The sequence below is a fragment of the Taurulus bubalis genome (assembly GCF_910589615.1).
Source record: "Taurulus bubalis genome assembly, chromosome: 16".
NCBI lineage: Eukaryota > Metazoa > Chordata > Actinopteri > Perciformes > Cottidae > Taurulus > Taurulus bubalis.
This window is the reverse complement of record NC_136604.1, coordinates 24,306,975-24,332,986: the sequence shown is the minus strand read 5'-3', so window position 1 is coordinate 24,332,986 and position 26,012 is coordinate 24,306,975. Positions and strand designations below refer to the sequence as shown.

The following is a 26,012-nucleotide window of genomic DNA, read 5'->3' as shown; positions in this document are numbered from 1 at the left end:
AGAGCCTATCGGAACCTCTAAACCTTATCAGAGCCTATCGGAACCTCTAAACCTTATCAGAGCCTATCGGAACCTCTAAACCTTATCAGAGCCTATCGGAACCTCTAAACCAGTGGTTCTTAACCTTATTGGAGGTGCTGAACCCTGCAAGCTTCATCAGTGCATTCACCGAACCCTTTGGAATTTGAAAAATAAAATATGATTTCTTCAAAACATAGGTATATATTTTGTTAGTGCACAAAATTAACCATGCATCAGTTGCACACAAAATCACTGTGTTCAAAGAACAAAATCAACAAAACATGAATTTCACACAAAAACATAACTCAATGAATATTTACTGCAAATCAATGTGACGAAAAGAAGAACATTTGTGTGTTGCGGCCCGACATTGCTAGTGTGAACCGGGCTGTACTGTGTGTGTCTTGACCCCTGCCGAACCCCTGAGAGTGACTCACCGAACCCCTGGGGTTCGATCGAACCCAGGTTAAGAACCACTGCTCTAAACCCTATCACAACCTCTAAACCCTATCAGAGCCTATCAGAACCTCTAAACCCTATCAGAGCCTATCAGAACCTCTAAACCCTATCAGAGCCTATCAGAACCTCTAAACCCTATCAGAGCCTATCAGAACCTCTAAACCCTGTAGGGGTACTGGAGCCCAGCAGGAACTGCTCAGGTAGGCGTGAAGCCTTTGGTCTGTTAGTAGGTCAGTTGGTGGGTCAGTTGGTGGTCAGTTGGTGGGTCAGTTGGTGGGTCAGTTGGTGGTCAGTTGGTGGGTCAGTTGGTAGGTTAGTTGGTGGTCAGTTGGTGGTCAGTAGGTGGTCAGTTGGTAGGTCAGTTGGTGGTCAGTTGGTAGTTAGTTGGTGTTCAGTTGGTGGTCAGTTAGTAGGTCAGTTGGTAGGTCAGTTGGTGGTCAGTTGGTAGTTAGTTGGTGTTCAGTTGGTGGTCAGTTGGTGGGTCAGTTGGTGGGTCAGTTGGTGGTCAGTTGGTGGGTCAGTTGGTAGGTTAGTTGGTGGTCAGTTGGTGGTCAGTAGGTGGTCAGTTGGTAGGTCAGTTGGTGGTCAGTTGGTAGTTAGTTGGTGTTCAGTTGGTGGTCAGTAGGTGGTCAGTTGGTAGGTCAGTTGGTGGTCAGTTGGTAGTTAGTTGGTGTTCAGTTGGTGGTCAGTTAGTAGGTCAGTTGGTGGTCAGTTGGTGGGTCAGTTGGTGGTCAGTTGGTAGGTCAGTTGGTAGGTCAGTTGGTGGTCAGTAGGTGGTCAGTTGGTAGGTCAGTTGGTGGTCAGTTGGTAGTTAGTTGGTGTTCAGTTGGTGGTCAGTTAGTAGGTCAGTTGGTGGTCAGTTGGTGGGTCAGTTGGTGGTCAGTTGGTAGGTCAGTTGGTAGGTCAGTTGGTGGTCAGTTGGTGGTCAGTAGGTGGTCAGTTGGTAGGTCAGTTGGTGGTCAGTTGGTGGGTCAGTTGGTGTTCAGTTGGTGGGTCAGTTGGTGGTCAGTAGGTGTTCAGTTGGTGGGTCAGTTGGTGGTCAGTTGGTAGTTAGTTGGTGTTCAGTTGGTGGGTCAGTTGGTGTTCAGTTGGTGGTCAGTAGGTAGGTCAGTTGGTAGGTCAGTTGGTGGTCAGTAGGTAGGTCAGTTGGTAGGTCAGTTGGTAGGTCAGTTGGTAGGTCAGTTGGTGGGTCAGTTGGTGGTTAGTTGGTGGTCAGTAGGTGGTCAGTTGGTGAGTTAGTTGGTGGTCAGTTGGTGGTCAGTTGGTGGTATATAGAGTTCTTACATGCTTTAGTTCGAACAGGACCTTCCTGGTCAGCTCCATGCGTTTCTTGTTGATGTGCTTGATAGCTGTCAGGTTTCCCTGCAGGAGACATGACCAACATGACTCCATCTTATTCTGTTGTTACAGGGTTCTGGTTATAATTATGTGTATGTATTGTCTGTCAGAAACAGGGTCTGTGGTGTAAGCTGTTTTCAGACCTTGTAGTATCCAGTTTTGGTGTAGATCTGGAAGTTCCCCTCCATGGTAACCAGAGAGCCGCAGGTGGATCCTTTCTGCAGAGAATGAAGAATAACTCATAAGTCCTTTCAGGAGTCACTAAACCGTTTGAAATGAGTGTGTTCAGTATTTCTGTCTGATTCATAATGCCAGAAACACAAGTTCACTAAGTTACACTGGACGATGATTTAATTTCTACCACATGGACGCGGGACGCGCTCTAGGAAGCCAGCGTCCTGCTGGAGTCCAGGAGACCTTCCAGTAAATATTTGATCCACAATTGTCCTGAAGTCCAGCTGGTTTTCTTTGTATTTCACGGTTAAACCTCACGGTTCAACCTCACTGTTAAACCTCACGGTTCAACCTCACTGTTAAACCTCACGGTTCAACCTCACTGTTAAACCTCACGGTTAAACCTCACTGTTAAACCTCACCGTTAAACCTCACGGTTAAACCTCACCGTTAAACCTCACCGTTAAACCTCACCGTTAAACCTCACCGTTAAACCTCACCGTTAAACCTCCAGAGCAGGGGTGTCCAAACTACTTTCCCTATTTTCACTTTGATCCATCTGGTGGTTTCAGAGTTCCCACTAGGCGACTATGGCTCAGCGGGAGAGTGGGTCGTCCTTCAATCAGAGGAGTGAGTGTGTGTGTGTGTGTGTGTGTGTGTGTGTGTGTGTGTGTGTGTATGTGTGTGTGTGTTACCAGGGACATGGTGAGTCTGCTGCAGGTTCTCCTCAGGACTTTATCCAGGTTGCTCATCTGGACGTCGTCCCATGAAACTCTCCACAGTTGAGCCGTCAACTCACTCTCCAGCTTCAACTTCCTGTTGAACAGGAAGACAGGACAACGCCATCCACTTAATTCCCACACAGAAAACCGTCCCTGAAGGCAGCAGCCCACACATTAACAGAAGAGGACACACATGTTTTTAATGACGTGCACTCGGCTACAGACAATTACTGTGATTTCTGTGTGAAGGACACTTCACCACTATGACCACAAAGGACCTTATGAAGGACACTTCACTAGAAGGTGGCGATACGTCTAGCAGGACGTTGAGGACGTTCTAGTGAGGACGTTCTAGTGAGGACGTTCTAGTGAGGACGTTCTAGTGAAGTGAGGACGTTCTAGTGAAGTGAGGATGTTCTAGTGAAGACGTTCTAGTGAAGTGAGGATGTTCTAGTGAAGACGTTCTAGTGAAGTGAGGATGTTCTAGTGAAGACGTTCTAGTGAAGTGAGGATGTTCTAGTGAAGACGTTCTAGTGAAGTGAGGATGTTCTAGTGAGGACGTTCTAGTGAGGACGTTCTAGTGAAGTGAGGATGTTCTAGTGAGGACGTTCTAGTGAAGTGAGGACGTTCTAGTGAGGACGTTCTAGTGAGGACGTTCTAGTGAGGATGTTCTAGTGAAGACGTTCTAGTGAGGACGTTCTAGTGAGGACGTTCTAGTGAAGTGAGGACGTTCTAGTGAAGACGTTCTAGTGAAGTGAGGACGTTCTAGTGAAGACGTTCTAGTGAAGTGAGGATGTTCTAGTGAGGATGTTCTAGTGAGGATGTTCTAGTGAGGACGTTCTAGTGAAGACGTTCTAGTGAGGACGTTCTAGTGAGGACGTTCTAGTGAGGACGTTCTAGTGAGGACGTTCTAGTGAAGTGAGGATGTTCTACTGAAGACGTTCTAGTGAAGTGAGGATGTTCTAGTGAGGACGTTCTAGTGAGGATGTTCTAGTGAGGACGTTCTAGTGAAGACGTTCTAGTAAAGTGAGGACGTTCCTGTGAAGACGTTCTAGTGAGGACGTTCTAGTGAAGTGAGGACGTTCCAGTGAAGTGAGGATGTTCTAGTGAGGACGTTCTAGTGAAGTGAGGATGTTCTAGTGAAGTGAGGACGTTCTAGTGAAGACGTTCTAGTGAAGTGAGGATGTTCTAGTGAAGTGAGGACGTTCTAGTGAAGACGTTCTAGTGAAGTGAGGACGTTCTAGTGAAGACATTCGAGTGAAGTGAGGACGTTCCAGTGAAGTGAGGACGTTCTAGTAAAGACGTTCTAGTGAAGACGTTCAAGTGAAGTGAGGACGTTCCAGTGAAGTGAGGACGTTTTAGTGAAGACGTTCTAGTGAAGTGAGGACGTTCTAGTGAAGTGAGGACGTTCTAGTAAAGTGAGGACGTTCTAGTGAAGTGAGGACGTTCTAGTGAGGACGTTCTAGTGAGGACGTTCTAGTGAGGACGTTCTAGTGAAGTGAGGACGTTCTAGTGAGGACGTTCTAGTGAGGACGTTCTAGTGAGGACGTTCTAGTGAGGACGTTCTAGTGAATTAAGGACGTTCCAGTGAAGTGAGGACGTTCTAGTGAGGACGTTCTAGTGAGGACGTTCTAGTGAAGACGTTCTAGTGAGAACATTCTAGTGAAGTGAGGACGTTCTAGTGAAGACGTTCTAGTGAGGACGTTCTAGTGAAGTGAGGACGTTCCAGTGAAGTGAGGACGTTCTAGTGAAGACGTTCAAGTGAAGTGAGGACGTTCCAGTGAAGTGAGGACGTTTTAGTGAAGACGTTCTAGTGAAGTGAGGACGTTCTAGTAAAGTGAGGACGTTCTAGTAAAGTGAGGACGTTCTAGTGAAGTGAGGACGTTCTAGTGAAGTGAGGACGTTCTAGTGAAGTGAGGACGTTCTAGTGAAGACGTTCTAGTGAAGTGAGGACGTTCTAGTGAAGACGTTCTAGTGAAGTGAGGATGTTCTAGTGAGGACGTTCTAGTGAGGACGTTCTAGTGAGGACGTTCTAGTGAGGACGTTCTAGTGAGGACGTTCTAGTGAAGACGTTCTAGTGAAGTGAGGACGTTCCAGTGAAGACGTTCTAGTGAGGACGTTCTAGTGAAGAGGACGTTCCAGTGAAGTGAGGACGTTCTAGTGAAGTGAGGATGTTCTAGTGAAGTGAGGACGTTCTAGTGAAGACGTTCTAGTGAAGTGAGGATGTTCTAGTGAGGACGTTCTAGTGAGGACGTTCTAGTGAGGACGTTTTAGTGAAGTGAGGACGTTCTAGTGAGAACGTTCTAGTGAAGTGAGGATGTTCTAGTGAAGTGAGGACGTTCTAGTGAAGACGTTCTAGTGAAGTGAGGATGTTCTAGTGAGGACGTTCTAGTGAAGACGTTCTAGTGAAGTGAGGATGTTCTAGTGAAGTGAGGATGTTCTAGTGAGGACGTTCTAGTGAGGATGTTCTAGTGAAGACGTTCTAGTGAGGACGTTCTAGTGAGGACGTTCTAGTGAAGTGAGGATGTTCAAGTGAAGACGTTCTAGTGAAGTGAGGATGTTCTAGTGAGGACGTTCTAGTGAGGACGTTCTAGTGAAGTGAGGATGTTCTAGTGAGGACGTTCTAGTGAAGTGAGGACGTTCTAGTGAGGACGTTCTAGTGAAGTGAGGATGTTCTAGTGAAGACGTTCTAGTGAAGTGAGGATGTTCTAGTGAGGACGTTCTAGTGAGGATGTTCTAGTGAAGACGTTCTAGTGAGGACGTTCTAGTGAGGACGTTCTAGTGAAGTGAGGACGTTCTAGTGAAGACGTTCTAGTGAAGTGAGGACGTTCTAGTGAAGACGTTCTAGTGAAGTGAGGATGTTCTAGTGAGGATGTTCTAGTGAGGATGTTCTAGTGAGGACGTTCTAGTGAAGACGTTCTAGTGAGGACGTTCTAGTGAGGACGTTCTAGTGAGGACGTTCTAGTGAGGACGTTCTAGTGAAGTGAGGATGTTCTACTGAAGACGTTCTAGTGAAGTGAGGATGTTCTAGTGAGGACGTTCTAGTGAGGATGTTCTAGTGAGGACGTTCTAGTGAAGACGTTCTAGTAAAGTGAGGACGTTCCTGTGAAGACGTTCTAGTGAGGACGTTCTAGTGAAGTGCGGACGTTCCAGTGAAGTGAGGACGTTCCAGTGAAGTGAGGATGTTCTAGTGAGGACGTTCTAGTGAAGTGAGGATGTTCTAGTGAAGTGAGGACGTTCTAGTGAAGACGTTCTAGTGAAGTGAGGATGTTCTAGTGAAGTGAGGACGTTCTAGTGAAGACGTTCTAGTGAAGTGAGGACGTTCTAGTGAAGACATTCGAGTGAAGTGAGGACGTTCCAGTGAAGTGAGGACGTTCTAGTAAAGACGTTCTAGTGAAGACGTTCAAGTGAAGTGAGGACGTTCCAGTGAAGTGAGGACGTTTTAGTGAAGACGTTCTAGTGAAGTGAGGACGTTCTAGTGAAGTGAGGACGTTCTAGTAAAGTGAGGACGTTCTAGTGAAGTGAGGACGTTCTAGTGAGGACGTTCTAGTGAGGACGTTCTAGTGAGGACGTTCTAGTGAAGTGAGGACGTTCTAGTGAGGACGTTCTAGTGAGGACGTTCTAGTGAGGACGTTCTAGTGAATTAAGGACGTTCCAGTGAAGTGAGGACGTTCTAGTGAGGACGTTCTAGTGAGGACGTTCTAGTGAAGACGTTCTAGTGAGAACATTCTAGTGAAGTGAGGACGTTCTAGTGAAGACGTTCTAGTGAGGACGTTCTAGTGAAGTGAGGACGTTCCAGTGAAGTGAGGACGTTCTAGTGAAGACGTTCAAGTGAAGTGAGGACGTTCCAGTGAAGTGAGGACGTTTTAGTGAAGACGTTCTAGTGAAGTGAGGACGTTCTAGTAAAGTGAGGACGTTCTAGTAAAGTGAGGACGTTCTAGTGAAGTGAGGACGTTCTAGTGAAGTGAGGACGTTCTAGTGAAGTGAGGACGTTCTAGTGAAGACGTTCTAGTGAAGTGAGGACGTTCTAGTGAAGACGTTCTAGTGAAGTGAGGATGTTCTAGTGAGGACGTTCTAGTGAGGACGTTCTAGTGAGGACGTTCTAGTGAGGACGTTCTAGTGAAGACGTTCTAGTGAAGTGAGGACGTTCCAGTGAAGACGTTCTAGTGAGGACGTTCTAGTGAAGAGGACGTTCCAGTGAAGTGAGGACGTTCTAGTGAAGTGAGGACGTTCTAGTGAGAACGTTCTAGTGAAGTGAGGATGTTCTAGTGAAGTGAGGACGTTCTAGTGAAGACGTTCTAGTGAAGTGAGGATGTTCTAGTGAGGACGTTCTAGTGAAGACGTTCTAGTGAAGTGAGGATGTTCTAGTGAAGTGAGGATGTTCTAGTGAGGACGTTCTAGTGAAGTGAGGAAGTTCCAGTGAAGTGAGGACGTTCTAGTGAGAACGGTCTAGTGAAGTGAGGATGTTCTAGTGAAGTGAGAACGTTCTAGTGAAGTGAGGACGTTCTAGTGAAGACATTTTAGTGAAGTGAGGACGTTCTAGTGAAGACGTTCTCGTGAAGTGAGGATGTTCTAGTGAAGTGAGGACGTTCTAGTGAAGACGTTCTAGTGAAGTGAGGATGTTCTAGTGAAGACGTTCTAGTGAAGTGAGGACATTCTAGTGAAGATGTTCTAGTGAAGTGAGGACGTTCTAGTGAAGTGAGGACGTTCCAGTGAGGACGTTCTAGTGAAGTGAGGACGTTCCAGTGAAGTGAGGACGTTCTAGTGAGGACGTTCTAGTGAGGACGTTCTAGTGAGGACGTTCTAGTGAGAACGTTCTAGTGAAGTGAGGACGTTCCAGTGAAGTGAGGACATTCCAGGGAAATGAAGACGTTCTAGTGAGGACGTTCTAGTGAGGACGTTCTAGTGAGGACGTTCTAGTGAGGACGTTCTAGTGAGGACGTTCTAGTGAGGACGTTCTAGTGAAGTGAGGACGTTCCAGTGAAGTGAGGACGTTCTAGTGAAGACGTTCTAGTGAAGTGAGGATGTTCTAGTGAAGACGTTCTAGTGAAGTGAGGACGTTCTAGTGAAGTGAGGATGTTCTAGTGAAGACGTTCTAGTGAAGTGAGGACGTTCTAGTGAAGACGTTGTAGTGAAGACGTTCTAGTGAAGTGAGGACGTTCCAGTGAAGTGAGGATGTTCTAGTGAAGACGTTCTAGTGAAGTGAGGACGTTCCAGTGAAGTGAGGACGTTCTAGTGAAGACGTTCTAGTGAAGACGTTCTAGTGAAGTGAGGACGTTCCAGTGAAGTGAGGACGTTCTAGTGAAGACGTTCTAGTGAAGTGAGGACGTTCTAGTGAAGTGAGGACGTTCTAGTGAAGTGAGGATGTTCTAGTGAAGACGTTCTAGTGAAGTGAGGACGTTCTAGTGAGGACGTTCTAGTGAAGTGAGGACGTTCTAGTGAAGTGAGGACGTTCCAGTGAGGACGTTCTAGTGAAGACATTCTAGTGAAGTGAGGATGTTCTAGTGAGGACGTTCTAGTGAGGACGTTCTAGTGAAGTGAGGATGTTCTAGTGAAGTGAGGATGTTCTAGTGAAGACGTTTTAGTGAGGACGTTCTAGTGAAGTGAGGACGTTCCAGTGAAGTGAGGACGTTCTAGTGAAGACGTTCTAGTGAAGTGAGGATGTTCTAGTGAAGTGAGGATGTTCTAGTGAGGACGTTCTAGTGAGGACGTTCTAGTGAGGACGTTCTAGTGAGGACGTTCTAGTGAGGACGTTCTAGTGAAGTGAGGATGTTCTAGTGAAGACGTTCTAGTGAAGTGAGGATGTTCTAGTGAGGACGTTCTAGTGAGGACGCTCTAGTGAGGACGTTCTAGTGAGGACGTTCTAGTGAAGACGTTCTAGTGAAGTGAGGACGTTCCAGTGAAGACATTCTAGTGAGGACGTTCTAGTGAAGTGAGGACGTTCCAGTGAAGTGAGGACGTTCTAGTGAAGTGAGGATGTTCTAGTGAAGTAAAGAACGTTCTAGTGAAGACGTTCTAGTGAAGTGAGGATGTTCTAGTGAGGACGTTCTAGTGAGGACGTTCTAGTGAAGTGAGGACGTTCTAGTGAAGTGAGGACGTTCTAGTGAGAACGTTCTAGTGAAGTGAGGATGTTCTAGTGAAGTGAGGACGTTCTAGTGAAGACGTTCTAGTGAAGTGAGGATGTTCTAGTGAAGTGAGGATGTTCTAGTGAGGACGTTCTAGTGAAGTGAGGACGTTCCAGTGAAGTGAGGACGTTGTAGTGAGAACGTTCTAGTGAAGTGAGGATGTTCTAGTGAAGTGAGGACGTTCTAGTGAAGTGAGGACGTTCTAGTGAAGACGTTTTAGTGAAGTGAGGACGTTCTAGTGAAGACGTTCTCGTGAAGTGAGGATGTTCTAGTGAAGACGTTCTAGTGAAGTGAGGACATTCTAGTGAAGATGTTCTAGTGAAGTGAGGACGTTCCAGTGAGGACGTTCTAGTGAAGTGAGGACGTTCCAGTGAAGTGAGGACGTTCCAGTGAAGTGAGGACGTTCTAGTGAGGACGTTCTAGTGAGGACGTTCTAGTGAGAACGTTCTAGTGAAGTGAGGACGTTCCAGTGAAGACGTTCTAGTGAAGTGAGGATGTTCTAGTGAAGACGTTCTAGTGAAGTGAGGACATTCTAGTGAAGATGTTCTAGTGAAGTGAGGACGTTCCAGTGAGGACGTTCTAGTGAAGTGAGGACGTTCCAGTGAAGTGAGGACGTTCGAGTGAAGTGAGGACGTTCTAGTGAGGACGTTCTAGTGAGGACGTTCTAGTGAGAACGTTCTAGTGAAGTGAGGACGTTCCAGTGAAGTGAGGACGTTCCAATGAAGTGAAGACGTTCTAGTGAGGACGTTCTAGTGAGGACGTTCCAGTGAAGTGAGGACGTTCTAGTGAGGACGTTCTAGTGAGGACGTTCTAGTGAGGACGTTCCAGTGAAGTGAGGACGTTCTAGTGAAGACGTTCTAGTGAAGACGTTCTAGTGAAGACGTTCTAGTGAAGTGAGGACGTTCCAGTGAAGTGAGGACGTTCTAGTGAAGACGTTCTAGTGAAGTGAGGATGTTCTAGTGAAGACGTTCTAGTGAAGTGAGGACGTTCTAGTGAAGTGAGGATGTTCTAGTGAAGACGTTCTAGTGAAGTGAGGACGTTCTAGTGAAGACGTTCTAGTGAAGTGAAGACGTTCTAGTGAAGACGTTCTAGTGAAGTGAGGACGTTCCAGTGAAGTGAGGACGTTCTAGTAAAGACGTTCTAGTGAAGACGTTCAAGTGAAGTGAGGACGTTTTAGTGAAGACGTTCTAGTGAAGTGAGGACGTTCTAGTGAAGTGAGGACGTTCTAGTAAAGTGAGGACGTTCAAGTGAAGTGAGGACGTTCTAGTGAGGACGTTCCAGTGAGGACGTTCTAGTGAAGTGAGGACGTTCCAGTGAAGTGAGGACGTTCTAGTGAGGACGTTCTAGTGAGGACGTTCTAGTGAGGACGTTCTAGTAAAGTGAGGACGTTCTAGTGAAGTGAGGACGTTCTAGTGAGGACGTTCTAGTGAGGACGTTCTAGTGAGGACGTTCTAGTGAGGACGTTCTAGTGAATTGAGGATGTTCCAGTGAAGTGAGGACGTTCTAGTGAGGACGTTCTAGTGAGGACGTTCTAGTGAAGACGTTCTAGTGAGAACATTCTAGTGAAGTGAGGACGTTCTAGTGAAGACGTTCTAGTGAGGACGTTCTAGTGAAGTGAGGACGTTCCAGTGAAGTGAGGACGTTTTAGTGAAGACGTTCTAGTGAAGACGTTCAAGTGAAGTGAGGACGTTCCAGTAAAGTGAGGACGTTTTAGTGAAGACGTTCTAGTGAAGTGAGGACGTTCTAGTGAAGTGAGGACGTTCTAGTGAAGTGAGGACGTTCTAGTGAAGTGAGGACGTTCTAGTGAAGACGTTCTAGTGAAGTGAGGACGTTCTAGTGAAGACGTTCTAGTGAAGTGAGGATGTTCTAGTGAGGACGTTCTAGTGAGGACGTTCTAGTGAGGACGTTCTAGTGAGGACGTTCTAGTGAAGACGTTCTAGTGAAGTGAGGACGTTCCAGTGAAGACGTTCTAGTGAGGACGTTCTAGTGAAGTGAGGACGTTCCAGTGAAGTGAGGACGTTCTAGTGAAGTGAGGATGTTCTAGTGAAGTGAGGACGTTCTAGTGAAGACGTTCTAGTGAAGTGAGGATGTTCTAGTGAGGACGTTCTAGTGAGGACGTTCTAGTGAAGTGAGGACGTTCTAGTGAGAACGTTCTAGTGAAGTGAGGATGTTCTAGTGAAGTGAGGACGTTCTAGTGAAGACGTTCTAGTGAAGTGAGGATGTTCTAGTGAGGACGTTCTAGTGAGGACGTTCTAGTGAAGTGAGGATGTTCTAGTGAAGTGAGGATGTTCTAGTGAGGACGTTCTAGTGAAGTGAGGACGTTCCAGTGAAGTGAGGACGTTCTAGTGAGAACGTTCTAGTGAAGTGAGGATGTTCTAGTGAAGTGAGGACGTTCTAGTGAAGTGAGGACGTTCTAGTGAAGACGTTTTAGTGAAGTGAGGACGTTCTAGTGAAGACGTTCTCGTGAAGTGAGGATGTTCTAGTGAAGTGAGGACGTTCTAGTGAAGACGTTCTAGTGAAGTGAGGATGTTCTAGTGAAGACGTTCTAGTGAAGTGAGGACATTCTAGTGAAGACGTTCTCGTGAAGTGAGGATGTTCTAGTGAAGTGAGGACGTTCTAGTGAAGACGTTCTAGTGAAGTGAGGATGTTCTAGTGAAGACGTTCTAGTGAAGTGAGGACATTCTAGTGAAGATGTTCTAGTGAAGTGAGGACGTTCTAGTGAAGTGAGGACGTTCCAGTGAGGACGTTCTAGTGAAGTGAGGACGTTCCAGTGAAGTGAGGACGTTCTAGTGAGGACGTTCTAGTGAGGACGTTCTAGTGAGAACGTTCTAGTGAAGTGAGGACGTTCTAGTGAGAACGTTCCAGTGAAGTGAGGACGTTCTAGTGAGGACGTTCTAGTGAGGACGTTCTAGTGAGAACGTTCTAGTGAAGTGAGGACGTTCCAGTGAAGTGAGGACATTCCAGTGAAGTGAAGACGTTCTAGTGAGGACGTTCTAGTGAGGACGTTCTAGTGAAGTGAGGACGTTCCAGTGAAGTGAGGACGTTCCAGTGAAGTGAGGACGTTCTAGTGAAGACGTTCTAGTGAAGTGAGGATGTTCTAGTGAAGACGTTCTAGTGAAGTGAGGACGTTCTAGTGAAGTGAGGATGTTCTAGTGAAGACGTTCTAGTGAAGTGAGGACGTTCTAGTGAAGACGTTCTAGTGAAGTGAAGACGTTCTAGTGAGGACGTTCTAGTGAAGACGTTCTAGTGAAGACGTTCTAGTGAAGTGAGGACGTTCCAGTGAAGTGAGGACGTTCTAGTGAAGACGTTCTAGTGAAGACGTTCTAGTGAAGACGTTCTAGTGAGAACATTCTAGTGAAGTGAGGACGTTCTAGTGAGGACGTTCTAGTGAAGACGTTCTAGTGAGGACGTTCTAGTGAGGACGTTCTAGTGAAGTGAGGACGTTCCAGTGAAGTGAGGACGTTCTAGTGAAGACGTTCTAGTGAAGACGTTCAAGTGAAGTGAGGACGTTCTAGTGAGGACGTTCTAGTGAGGACATTCTAGTGAGGACGTTCTAGTGAGGACGTTCTAGTGAGGACGTTCTAGTGAATTGAGGACGTTCCAGTGAAGTGAGGACGTTCTAGTGAGGACGTTCTAGTGAAGACGTTCTAGTGAAGACGTTCTAGTGAGGACGTTCTAGTGAAGTGAGGACGTTCTAGTGAGGACGTTCTAGTGAGGACGTTCTAGTGAAGACGTTCTAGTGAGGACGTTCTAGTGAGGACGTTCTAGTGAAGTGAGGACGTTCCAGTGAAGTGAGGACGTTCTAGTGAAGACGTTCTAGTGAAGACGTTCAAGTGAAGTGAGGACGTTCCAGTGAAGTGAGGACGTTTTAGTGAAGACGTTCTAGTGAAGTGAGGACGTTCTAGTAAAGTGAGGACGTTCTAGTGAAGTGAGGACGTTCTAGTGAAGTGAGGACGTTCTAGTGAAGACGTTCTAGTGAGGACGTTCTAGTGAAGTGAGGACGTTCCAGTGAAGTGAGGACGTTCTAGTGAAGACGTTCTAGTGAACACGTTCAAGTGAAGTGAGGACGTTCCAGTGAGGATGTTCTAGTGAGAACATTCTAGTGAAGTGAGGACGTTCTAGTGAAGACGTTCAAGTGAAGTGAGGACGTTTTAGTGAAGACGTTCTAGTGTAGTGAGGACGTTCTAGTGAAGTGAGGACGTTCCAGTAAAGTGAGGACGTTCTAGTGAAGTGAGGACGTTCTAGTGAAGTGAGGACGTTCTAGTGAGGACGTTCTAGTGAGGACGTTCTAGTGAGGACGTTCTAGTGAAGTGAGGACGTTCCAGTGAGGACGTTCTAGTGAAGTGAGGACGTTCTAGTGAGGACGTTCTAGTGAGGACATTCTAGTGAGGACGTTCTAGTGAGGACGTTCTAGTGAGGACGTTCTAGTGAGGACGTTCTAGTGAGGACGTTCTAGTGAATTGAGGACGTTCCAGTGAAGTGAGGACGTTCTAGTGAGGACGTTCTAGTGAAGACGTTCTAGTGAAGACGTTCTAGTGAGAACATTCTAGTGAAGTGAGGACGTTCTAGTGAGGACGTTCTAGTGAGGACGTTCTAGTGAGGACGTTCTAGTGAGGACGTTCTAGTGAGGACGTTCTAGTGAAGACGTTCTAGTGAGGACGTTCTAGTGAGGACGTTCTAGTGAGGACGTTCTAGTGAAGTGAGGACGTTCCAGTGAAGTGAGGACGTTCTAGTGAAGACGTTCTAGTGAAGACGTTCAAGTGAAGTGAGGACGTTCCAGTGAAGTGAGGACGTTTTAGTGAAGACGTTCTAGTGAAGTGAGGACGTTCTAGTGAAGTGAGGACGTTCTAGTAAAGTGAGGACGTTCTAGTGAAGTGAGGACGTTCTAGTGAAGTGAGGACGTTCTAGTGAAGACGTTCTAGTGAGGACGTTCTAGTGAGGACGTTCTAGTGAGGACGTTCTAGTGAACACGTTCAAGTGAAGTGAGGACGTTCCAGTGAGGATGTTCTAGTGAGAACATTCTAGTGAAGTGAGGACGTTCTAGTGAAGACGTTCAAGTGAAGTGAGGACGTTTTAGTGAAGACGTTCTAGTGAAGTGAGGACGTTCTAGTGAAGTGAGGACGTTCTAGTAAAGTGAGGACGTTCTAGTGAAGTGAGGACGTTCTAGTGAGGACGTTCTAGTGAGGACGTTCTAGTGAGGACGTTCTAGTGAGGACGTTCTAGTGAAGTGAGGACGTTCCAGTGAGGACGTTCTAGTGAAGTGAGGACGTTCTAGTGAGGACGTTCTAGTGAGGACGTTCTAGTGAAGTGAGGACGTTCCAGTGAAGTGAGGACGTTATAGTGAAGACGTTCTAGTGAAGACGTTCAAGTGAAGTGAGGACGTTCCAGTGAAGTGAGGACGTTTTAGTGAAGACGTTCTAGTGAAGTGAGGACGTTCTAGTGAAGTGAGGACGTTCTAGTAAAGTGAGGACGTTCTAGTGAAGTGAGGACGTTCTAGTGAAGTGAGGACGTTCTAGTGAAGACGTTCTAGTGAGGACGTTCTAGTGAGGACGTTCTAGTGAGGACGTTCTAGTGAGGACGTTCTAGTGAGGACGTTCTAGTGAAGTGAGGATGTTCTAGTGAAGTGAGGATGTTCTAGTGAAGACGTTTTAGTGAGGACGTTCTAGTGAAGTGAGGACGTTCCAGTGAAGTGAGGACGTTCTAGTGAAGACGTTCTAGTGAAGTGAGGATGTTCTAGTGAGGACGTTCTAGTGAGGACGTTCTCGTGAAGTGAGGATGTTCTAGTGAAGTGAGGACGTTCTAGTGAAGACGTTCTAGTGAAGTGAGGATGTTCTAGTGAAGTGAGGATGTTCTAGTGAAGACGTTCTAGTGAAGTGAGGACGTTCTAGTGAAGACGTTCTAGTGAAGTGAGGATGTTCTAGTGAAGTGAGGACGTTCTAGTGAAGACGTTCTAGTGAAGTGAGGATGTTCTAGTGAAGTGAGGACGTTCTAGTGAAGACGTTCTAGTGAAGTGAGGATGTTCTAGTGAAGTGAGGACGTTCTAGTGAAGACGTTCTAGTGAAGACGTTCTAGTGAAGACGTTCTAGTGAAGTGAGGACGTTCTAGTGAAGACGTTCTAGTGAAGACGTTCTAGTGAAGACGTTCTAGTGAAGACGTTCTAGTGAAGACGTTCTAGTGAGGACGTTCTAGTGAGGACGTTCTAGTGAGGACGTTCTAGTGAGGACGTTCTAGTGAGGACGTTCTCGTGAAGTGAGGATGTTCTAGTGAAGTGAGGACGTTCTAGTGAGGACGTTCTCGTGAGGACGTTCTCGTGAAGTGAGGATGTTCTAGTGAAGTGAGGACGTTCTAGTGAAGACGTTCTAGTGAAGTGAGGACGTTCTAGTCAAGATGTTCTAGTGAAGACGTTCTAGTGAAGTGAGGACGTTCCAGTGAGGACGTTCTAGTGAAGTGAGGACGTTCTAGTGAGGACGTTCTAGTGAGGACATTCTAGTGAGGACGTTCTAGTGAGGACGTTCTAGTGAGGACGTTCTAGTGAGGACGTTCCAGTGAAGTGAGGACGTTCTAGTGAGGACGTTCTAGTGAAGACGTTCTAGTGAAGACGTTCTAGTGAGAACATTCTAGTGAAGTGAGGACGTTCTAGTGAGGACGTTCTAGTGAGGACGTTCTAGTGAGGACGTTCTAGTGAGGACGTTCTAGTGAGGACGTTCTAGTGAAGTGAGGACGTTCCAGTGAAGTGAGGACGTTCTAGTGAAGACGTTCTAGTGAAGACGTTCAAGTGAAGTGAGGACGTTCCAGTGAAGTGAGGACGTTTTAGTGAAGACGTTCTAGTGAAGTGAGGACGTTCTAGTAAAGTGAGGACGTTCTAGTGAAGTGAGGACGTTCTAGTGAAGTGAGGACGTTCTAGTGAAGACGTTCTAGTGAGGACGTTCTAGTGAGGACGTTCTAGTGAGGACGTTCTAGTGAACACGTTCAAGTGAAGTGAGGACGTTCCAGTGAGGATGTTCTAGTGAGAACATTCTAGTGAAGTGAGGACGTTCTAGTGAAGACGTTCAAGTGAAGTGAGGACGTTTTAGTGAAGACGTTCTAGTGAAGTGAGGACGTTCTAGTGAAGTGAGGACGTTCTAGTAAAGTGAGGACGTTCTAGTGAAGTGAGGACGTTCTAGTGAGGACGTTCTAGTGAGGACGTTCTAGTGAGGACGTTCTAGTGAGGACGTTCTAGTGAAGTGAGGACGTTCCAGTGAGGACGTTCTAGTGAAGTGAGGACGTTCTAGTGAGGACGTTCTAGTGAGGACATTCTAGTGAGGACGTTCTAGTGAGGACGTTCTAATGAGGACGTTCTAGTGAATTGAGGACGTTCCAGTGAAGTGAGGACGTTCTAGTGAGGACGTTCTAGTGAAGACGTTCTAGTGAAGTGAGGACGTTCCAGTGAGGATGTTCTAGTGAGAACATTCTAGTGAAGTGAGGACGTTCTAGTGAAGACGTTCAAGTGAAGTGAGGACGTTTTAGTGAAGACGTTCTAGTGAAGTGAGGACGTTCTAGTGAAGTGAGGACGTTCCAGTAAAGTGAGGACGTTCTAGTGAAGTGAGGACGTTCTAGTGAGGACGTTCTAGTGAGGACGTTCTAGTGAGGACGTTCTAGTGAGGACGTTCTAGTGAAGTGAGGACGTTCCAGTGAGGACGTTCTAGTGAAGTGAGGACGTTCTAGTGAGGACGTTCTAGTGAGGACATACTAGTGAGGACGTTCTAGTGAGGACGTTCTAGTGAGGACGTTCTAGTGAATTGAGGACGTTCCAGTGAAGTGAGGACGTTCTAGTGAGGACGTTCTAGTGAAGACGTTCTAGTGAAGACGTTCTAGTGAGAACATTCTAGTGAAGTGAGGACGTTCTAGTGAGGACGTTCTAGTGAGGACGTTCTAGTGAGGACGTTCTAGTGAGGACGTTCTAGTGAAGACGTTCTAGTGAGGACGTTCTAGTGAGGACGTTCTAGTGAGGACGTTCTAGTGAGGACGTTCTAGTGAAGTGAGGACGTTCCAGTGAAGTGACGACGTTCTAGTGAAGACGTTCTAGTGAAGACGTTCAAGTGAAGTGAGGACGTTCCAGTGAAGTGAGGACGTTTTAGTGAAGACGTTCTAGTGAAGTGAGGACGTTCTAGTGAAGTGAGGACGTTTTAGTAAAGTGAGGACGTTCTAGTGAAGTGAGGACGTTCTAGTGAAGTGAGGACGTTCTAGTGAAGACGTTCTAGTGAGGACGTTCTAGTGAGGACGTTCTAGTGAGGACGTTCTAGTGAACACGTTCAAGTGAAGTGAGGACGTTCCAGTGAGGATGTTCTAGTGAGAACATTCTAGTGAAGTGAGGACGTTCTAGTGAAGACGTTCAAGTGAAGTGAGGACGTTTTAGTGAAGACGTTCTAGTGAAGTGAGGATGTTCTAGTGAAGTGAGGACGTTCTAGTAAAGTGAGGACGTTCTAGTGAAGTGAGGACGTTCTAGTGAGGACGTTCTAGTGAGGACGTTCTAGTGAGGACGTTCTAGTGAAGTGAGGACGTTCCAGTGAGGACGTTCTAGTGAAGTGAGGACGTTCTAGTGAGGACGTTCTAGTGAGGACATTCTAGTGAGGACGTTCTAGTGAGGACGTTCTAATGAGGACGTTCTAGTGAATTGAGGACGTTCCAGTGAAGTGAGGACGTTCTAGTGAGGACGTTCTAGTGAAGACGTTCTAGTGAAGACGTTCTAGTGAGAACATTCTAGTGAAGTGAGGACGTTCTAGTGAGGACGTTCTAGTGAAGACGTTCTAGTGAGGACGTTCTAGTGAGGACGTTCCAGTGAAGTGAGGACGTTCTAGTGAAGACGTTCTAGTGAAGACGTTCAAGTGAAGTGAGGACGTTCTAGTGAGGACGTTCTAGTGAGGACATTCTAGTGAGGACGTTCTAGTGAGGACGTTCTAGTGAGGACGTTCTAGTGAATTGAGGACGTTCCAGTGAAGTGAGGACGTTCTAGTGAGGACGTTCTAGTGAAGACGTTCTAGTGAAGACGTTCTAGTGAGAACATTCTAGTGAAGTGAGGACGTTCTAGTGAGGACGTTCTAGTGAAGACGTTCTAGTGAGGACGTTCTAGTGAGGACGTTCTAGTGAAGTGAGGACGTTCCAGTGAAGTGAGGACGTTCTAGTGAAGACGTTCTAGTGAAGACGTTCAAGTGAAGTGAGGACGTTCCAGTGAAGTGAGGACGTTTTAGTGAAGACGTTCTAGTGAAGTGAGGACGTTCTAGTGAAGTGAGGACGTTCTAGTAAAGTGAGGACGTTCTAGTGAAGTGAGGACGTTCTAGTGAAGTGAGGACGTTCTAGTGAAGACGTTCTAGTGAGGACGTTCTAGTGAGGACGTTCTAGTGAGGACGTTCTAGTGAAGTGAGGATGTTCTAGTGAAGTGAGGATGTTCTAGTGAAGACGTTTTAGTGAGGACGTTCTAGTGAAGTGAGGACGTTCCAGTGAAGTGAGGACGTTCTAGTGAAGACGTTCTAGTGAAGTGAGGATGTTCTAGTGAGGACGTTCTAGTGAGGACGTTCTCGTGAAGTGAGGATGTTCTAGTGAAGTGAGGACGTTCTAGTGAAGACGTTCTAGTGAAGTGAGGATGTTCTAGTGAAGTGAGGATGTTCTAGTGAAGACGTTCTAGTGAAGTGAGGACGTTCTAGTGAAGTGAGGACGTTCTAGTGAAGACGTTCTAGTGAAGACGTTCTAGTGAAGACGTTCTAGTGAAGACGTTCTAGTGAGGACGTTCTAGTGAGGACGTTCTAGTGAGGACGTTCTAGTGAGGACGTTCTAGTGAGGACGTTCTCGTGAAGTGAGGATGTTCTAGTGAAGTGAGGACGTTCTAGTGAGGACGTTCTCGTGAGGACGTTCTCGTGAAGTGAGGATGTTCTAGTGAAGTGAGGACGTTCTAGTGAAGACGTTCTAGTGAAGTGAGGACGTTCTAGTCAAGATGTTCTAGTGAAGACGTTCTAGTGAAGTGAGGACGTTCCAGTGAGGACGTTCTAGTGAAGTGAGGACGTTCTAGTGAGGACGTTCTAGTGAGGACATTCTAGTGAGGACGTTCTAGTGAGGACGTTCTAGTGAGGACGTTCTAGTGAATTGAGGACGTTCCAGTGAAGTGAGGACGTTCTAGTGAGGACGTTCTAGTGAAGACGTTCTAGTGAAGACGTTCTAGTGAGAACATTCTAGTGAAGTGAGGACGTTCTAGTGAGGACGTTCTAGTGAGGACGTTCTAGTGAGGACGTTCTAGTGAGGACGTTCTAGTGAGGACGTTCTAGTGAAGTGAGGACGTTCCAGTGAAGTGAGGACGTTCTAGTGAAGACGTTCTAGTGAAGACGTTCAAGTGAAGTGAGGACGTTCCAGTGAAGTGAGGACGTTTTAGTGAAGACGTTCTAGTGAAGTGAGGACGTTCTAGTGAAGTGAGGACGTTCTAGTAAAGTGAGGACGTTCTAGTGAAGTGAGGACGTTCTAGTGAAGTGAGGACGTTCTAGTGAAGACGTTCTAGTGAGGACGTTCTAGTGAGGACGTTCTAGTGAGGACGTTCTAGTGAACACGTTCAAGTGAAGTGAGGACGTTCCAGTGAGGATGTTCTAGTGAAAACATTCTAGTGAAGTGAGGACGTTCTAGTGAAGACGTTCAAGTGAAGTGAGGACGTTTTAGTGAAGACGTTCTAGTGAAGTGAGGACGTTCTAGTGAAGTGAGGACGTTCTAGTAAAGTGAGGACGTTCTAGTGAAGTGAGGACGTTCTAGTGAGGACGTTCTAGTGAGTACGTTCTAGTGAGGACGTTCTAGTGAGGACGTTCTAGTGAAGTGAGGACGTTCCAGTGAGGACGTTCTAGTGAAGTGAGGACGTTCTAGTGAGGACGTTCTAGTGAGGACATTCTAGTGAGGACGTTCTAGTGAGGACGTTCTAATGAGGACGTTCTAGTGAATTGAGGACGTTCCAGTGAAGTGAGGACGTTCTAGTGAGGACGTTCTAGTGAAGACGTTCTAGTGAAGTGAGGACGTTCCAGTGAGGATGTTCTAGTGAGAACATTCTAGTGAAGTGAGGACGTTCTAGTGAAGACGTTCAAGTGAAGTGAGGACGTTTTAGTGAAGACGTTCTAGTGAAGTGAGGACGTTCTAGTGAAGTGAGGACGTTCCAGTAAAGTGAGGACGTTCTAGTGAAGTGAGGACGTTCTAGTGAGGACGTTCTAGTGAGGACGTTCTAGTGAGGACGTTCTAGTGAGGACGTTCTAGTGAAGTGAGGACGTTCCAGTGAGGACGTTCTAGTGAAGTGAGGACGTTCTAGTGAGGACGTTCTAGTGAGGACATACTAGTGAGGACGTTCTAGTGAGGACGTTCTAGTGAGGACGTTCTAGTGAATTGAGGACGTTCCAGTGAAGTGAGGACGTTCTAGTGAGGACGTTCTAGTGAAGACGTTCTAGTGAAGACGTTCTAGTGAGAACATTCTAGTGAAGTGAGGACGTTCTAGTGAGGACGTTCTAGTGAGGACGTTCTAGTGAGGACGTTCTAGTGAGGACGTTCTAGTGAGGACGTTCTAGTGAGGACGTTCTAGTGAGGACGTTCTAATGAGGACGTTCTAGTGAAGTGAGGACGTTCCAGTGAAGTGAGGACGTTCTAGTGAAGACGTTCTAGTGAAGACGTTCAAGTGAAGTGAGGACGTTTTAGTAAAGTGAGGACGTTCTAGTGAAGTGAGGACGTTCTAGTGAAGTGAGGACGTTCTAGTGAAGACGTTCTAGTGAAGTGAGGACGTTCTAGTGAAGTGAGGACGTTTTAGTAAAGTGAGGACGTTCTAGTGAAGTGAGGACGTTCTAGTGAAGTGAGGACGTTCTAGTGAAGACGTTCTAGTGAGGACGTTCTAGTGAGGACGTTCTAGTGAGGACGTTCTAGTGAACACGTTCAAGTGAAGTGAGGACGTTCCAGTGAGGATGTTCTAGTGAGAACATTCTAGTGAAGTGAGGACGTTCTAGTGAAGACGTTCAAGTGAAGTGAGGACGTTTTAGTGAAGACGTTCTAGTGAAGTGAGGATGTTCTAGTGAAGTGAGGACGTTCTAGTAAAGTGAGGACGTTCTAGTGAAGTGAGGACGTTCTAGTGAGGACGTTCTAGTGAGGACGTTCTAGTGAGGACGTTCTAGTGAAGTGAGGACGTTCCAGTGAGGACGTTCTAGTGAAGTGAGGACGTTCTAGTGAGGACGTTCTAGTGAGGACATTCTAGTGAGGACGTTCTAGTGAGGACGTTCTAATGAGGACGTTCTAGTGAATTGAGGACGTTCCAGTGAAGTGAGGACGTTCTAGTGAGGACGTTCTAGTGAAGACGTTCTAGTGAAGACGTTCTAGTGAGAACATTCTAGTGAAGTGAGGACGTTCTAGTGAGGACGTTCTAGTGAAGACGTTCTAGTGAGGACGTTCTAGTGAGGACGTTCCAGTGAAGTGAGGACGTTCTAGTGAAGACGTTCTAGTGAAGACGTTCAAGTGAAGTGAGGACGTTCTAGTGAGGACGTTCTAGTGAGGACATTCTAGTGAGGACGTTCTAGTGAGGACGTTCTAGTGAGGACGTTCTAGTGAATTGAGGACGTTCCAGTGAAGTGAGGACGTTCTAGTGAGGACGTTCTAGTGAAGACGTTCTAGTGAAGACGTTCTAGTGAGAACATTCTAGTGAAGTGAGGACGTTCTAGTGAGGACGTTCTAGTGAAGACGTTCTAGTGAGGACGTTCTAGTGAGGACGTTCTAGTGAAGTGAGGACGTTCCAGTGAAGTTAGGACGTTCTAGTGAAGACGTTCTAGTGAAGACGTTCAAGTGAAGTGAGGACGTTCCAGTGAAGTGAGGACGTTTTAGTGAAGACGTTCTAGTGAAGTGAGGACGTTCAAGTGAAGTGAGGACGTTCTAGTAAAGTGAGGACGTTCTAGTGAAGTGAGGACGTTCTAGTGAAGTGAGGACGTTCTAGTGAAGACGTTCTAGTGAGGACGTTCTAGTGAGGACGTTCTAGTGAGGACGTTCTAGTGAGGACGTTCTAGTGAAGTGAGGATGTTCTAGTGAAGTGAGGATGTTCTAGTGAAGACGTTTTAGTGAGGACGTTCTAGTGAAGTGAGGACGTTCCAGTGAAGTGAGGACGTTCTAGTGAAGACGTTCTAGTGAAGTGAGGATGTTCTAGTGAGGACGTTCTAGTGAGGACGTTCTCGTGAAGTGAGGATGTTCTAGTGAAGTGAGGACGTTCTAGTGAAGACGTTCTAGTGAAGTGAGGATGTTCTAGTGAAGTGAGGATGTTCTAGTGAAGACGTTCTAGTGAAGTGAGGACGTTCTAGTGAAGACGTTCTAGTGAAGTGAGGATGTTCTAGTGAAGTGAGGACGTTCTAGTGAAGACGTTCTAGTGAAGTGAGGATGTTCTAGTGAAGTGAGGACGTTCTAGTGAAGACGTTCTAGTGAAGTGAGGATGTTCTAGTGAAGTGAGGACGTTCTAGTGAAGACGTTCTAGTGAAGACGTTCTAGTAAAGACGTTCTAGTGAAGACGTTCTAGTGAAGTGAGGACGTTCTAGTGAAGACGTTCTAGTGAAGACGTTCTAGTGAAGACGTTCTAGTGAAGACGTTCTAGTGAGGACGTTCTAGTGAGGACGTTCTAGTGAGGACGTTCTCGTGAAGTGAGGATGTTCTAGTGAAGTGAGGACGTTCTAGTGAGGACGTTCTCGTGAGGACGTTCTCGTGAAGTGAGGATGTTCTAGTGAAGTGAGGACGTTCTAGTGAAGACGTTCTAGTGAAGTGAGGACGTTCTAGTCAAGATGTTCTAGTGAAGACGTTCTAGTGAAGTGAGGACGTTCCAGTGAGGACGTTCTAGTGAAGTGAGGACGTTCTAGTGAGGACGTTCTAGTGAGGACATTCTAGTGAGGACGTTCTAGTGAGGACATTCTAGTGAGGACGTTCTAGTGAATTGAGGACGTTCCAGTGAAGTGAGGACGTTCTAGTGAGGACGTTCTAGTGAAGACGTTCTAGTGAAGACGTTCTAGTGAGAACATTCTAGTGAAGTGAGGACGTTCTAGTGAGGACGTTCTAGTGAGGACGTTCTAGTGAGGACGTTCTAGTGAAGTGAGGACGTTCCAGTGAAGTGAGGACGTTCTAGTGAAGACGTTCTAGTGAAGACGTTCAAGTGAAGTGAGGACGTTCCAGTGAAGTGAGGACGTTTTAGTGAAGACGTTCTAGTGAAGTGAGGACGTTCTAGTGAAGTGAGGACGTTCTAATAAAGTGAGGACGTTCTAGTGAAGTGAGGACGTTCTAGTGAAGTGAGGACGTTCTAGTGAAGACGTTCTAGTGAGGACGTTCTAGTGAGGACGTTCTAGTGAGGACGTTCTAGTGAGGACGTTCTAGTGAACACGTTCAAGTGAAGTGAGGACGTTCCAGTGAGGATGTTCTAGTGAGAACATTCTAGTAAAGTGAGGACGTTCTAGTGAAGACGTTCAAGTGAAGTGAGGACGTTTTAGTGAAGACGTTCTAGTGAAGTGAGGACGTTCTAGTGAAGTGAGGACGTTCTAGTAAAGTGAGGACGTTCTAGTGAAGTGAGGACGTTCTAGTGAGGACGTTCTAGTGAGGACGTTCTAGTGAGGACGTTCTAGTGAGGACGTTCTAGTGAAGTGAGGACGTTCCAGTGAGGACGTTCTAGTGAAGTGAGGACGTTCTAGTGAGGACGTTCTAGTGAGGACATTCTAGTGAGGACGTTCTAGTGAGGACGTTCTAATGAGGATGTTCTAGTGAATTGAGGACGTTCCAGTGAAGTGAGGACGTTCTAGTGAGGACGTTCTAGTGAAGACGTTCTAGTGAAGACGTTCTAGTGAGAACATTCTAGTGAAGTGAGGACGTTCTAGTGAGGACGTTCTAGTGAAGACGTTCTAGTGAGGACGTTCTAGTGAGGACGTTCTAGTGAGGACGTTCTAGTGAAGTGAGGACGTTCCAGTGAAGTGAGGACGTTCTAGTGAAGACGTTCTAGTGAAGACGTTCAAGTGAAGTGAGGACGTTCTAGTGAGGACGTTCTAGTGAGGACATTCTTGTGAGGACGTTCTAGTGAGGACGTTCTAGTGAGGACGTTCTAGTGAATTGAGGACGTTCCAGTGAAGTGAGGACGTTCTAGTGAGGACGTTCTAGTGAAGACGTTCTAGTGAAGACGTTCTAGTGAGAACATTCTAGTGAAGTGAGGACGTTCTAGTGAGGACGTTCTAGTGAAGACGTTCTAGTGAGGACGTTCTAGTGAGGACGTTCTAGTGAAGTGAGGACGTTCCAGTGAAGTGAGGACGTTCTAGTGAAGACGTTCTAGTGAAGACGTTCAAGTGAAGTGAGGACGTTCCAGTGAAGTGAGGACGTTTTAGTGAAGACGTTCTAGTGAAGTGAGGACGTTCTAGTGAAGTGAGGACGTTCTAGTAAAGTGAGGACGTTCTAGTGAAGTGAGGACGTTCTAGTGAAGTGAGGACGTTCTAGTGAAGACGTTCTAGTGAGGACGTTCTAGTGAGGACGTTCTAGTGAGGACGTTCTAGTGAAGTGAGGATGTTCTAGTGAAGTGAGGATGTTCTAGTGAAGACGTTTTAGTGAGGACGTTCTAGTGAAGTGAGGACGTTCCAGTGAAGTGAGGACGTTCTAGTGAAGACGTTCTAGTGAAGTGAGGATGTTCTAGTGAGGACGTTCTAGTGAGGACGTTCTCGTGAAGTGAGGATGTTCTAGTGAAGTGAGGACGTTCTAGTGAAGACGTTCTAGTGAAGTGAGGATGTTCTAGTGAAGTGAGGATGTTCTAGTGAAGACGTTCTAGTGAAGTGAGGACGTTCTAGTGAAGACGTTCTAGTGAAGTGAGGATGTTCTAGTGAAGTGAGGACGTTCTAGTGAAGACGTTCTAGTGAAGACGTTCTAGTGAAGACGTTCTAGTGAAGACGTTCTAGTGAAGTGAGGACGTTCTAGTGAAGACGTTCTAGTGAAGACGTTCTAGTGAAGACGTTCTAGTGAGGACGTTCTAGTGAGGACGTTCTAGTGAGGACGTTCTAGTGAGGACGTTCTCGTGAAGTGAGGATGTTCTAGTGAAGTGAGGACGTTCTAGTGAGGACGTTCTCGTGAGGACGTTCTCGTGAGGACGTTCTCGTGAAGTGAGGATGTTCTAGTGAAGTGAGGACGTTCTAGTGAAGACGTTCTAGTGAAGTGAGGACGTTCTAGTCAAGATGTTCTAGTGAAGACGTTCTAGTGAAGTGAGGACGTTCTATTCAAGACGTTCTAGTGAAGACGTTCTAGTGAAGTGAGGACAGAGTGTCTCACCTGTAGATGAACACCGTCACGGTAACGACGATGACAAGGACGAAGCAGATCACTATGGCAACCATCTGATGCATCGTGACCGTCCCTGGAGGACAGGAAGAGAGCTCACATGTGACCCTCAAACAAAGCAGTACCCACAATGCACCTGTCCTGGTCTTCTGGTATTAAACAATTAAACAGATCTATCTCGTTTATATGTACATGTGTGTGTATATCCATATGTTTATGTGTATATACACATGTTTCTGTGTGTGTGTATATCCATATGTTTATGTGTATATACACATGTTTCTGTGTGTGTGTATATCCATATGTTTATGTGTGTGAGTATATACATATGTTCATGTGTGTGTATATCCATATGTTTATGTGTGTGTATATCCATATGTTTATGTGTGTGTATATACATGTGTTTATGTGTGTGTGTATATCCATATGTTTATTTGTGTGTGTGTATATATGTTTATGTGTGTGTATATACATATGTTTATGTGTGTGTGTGAGTATATCCATATGTTTATGTGTGTGAGTATATCCATATGTTTATGTGTGTGTGTATATCCATATGTTTGTGTGTGTGTATATCCATATGTTTATGTGTGTGAGTATATACATATGTTCATGTGTGTGTATCCATATGTTTATGTGTGTGTATATACATATGTTTATGTGTGTGTATATCCATATGTTTATGTGTGTGAGTATATACATATGTTCATGTGTGTGTATATCCATATGTTTATGTGTGTGTATATACATGTGTTTATGTGTGTGTGTATATCCATATGTTTATTTGTGTGTGTGTATATATGTTTATGTGTGTGTATATACATATGTTTATGTGTGTGTGTGAGTATATCCATATGTTTATGTGTGT

At 46.1% G+C, this 26,012-nt stretch overlaps 1 protein-coding gene across 1 annotated transcript in view; it reads right to left on the bottom strand.

The window, feature by feature from the left end:
* LOC306748758 (atrial natriuretic peptide receptor 1-like) overlaps positions 1 to 26,012 on the bottom strand; it is a gene marked incomplete at its 3' end in the record, with an annotated part of 53,398 nt that overhangs the window by 17,707 nt on the left and 9,679 nt on the right. The window contains exons 7-10 of the mRNA XM_079231968.1: positions 25,136 to 25,220; positions 2,688 to 2,808; positions 1,962 to 2,036; positions 1,765 to 1,842 (exon numbers count right to left, since the gene is read on the bottom strand). Of these exons, the coding sequence (XP_079088094.1) occupies positions 1,765 to 1,842; positions 1,962 to 2,036; positions 2,688 to 2,808; positions 25,136 to 25,220 (359 nt within the window). The remainder of the gene's footprint in view (positions 1 to 1,764; positions 1,843 to 1,961; positions 2,037 to 2,687; positions 2,809 to 25,135; positions 25,221 to 26,012) is intronic.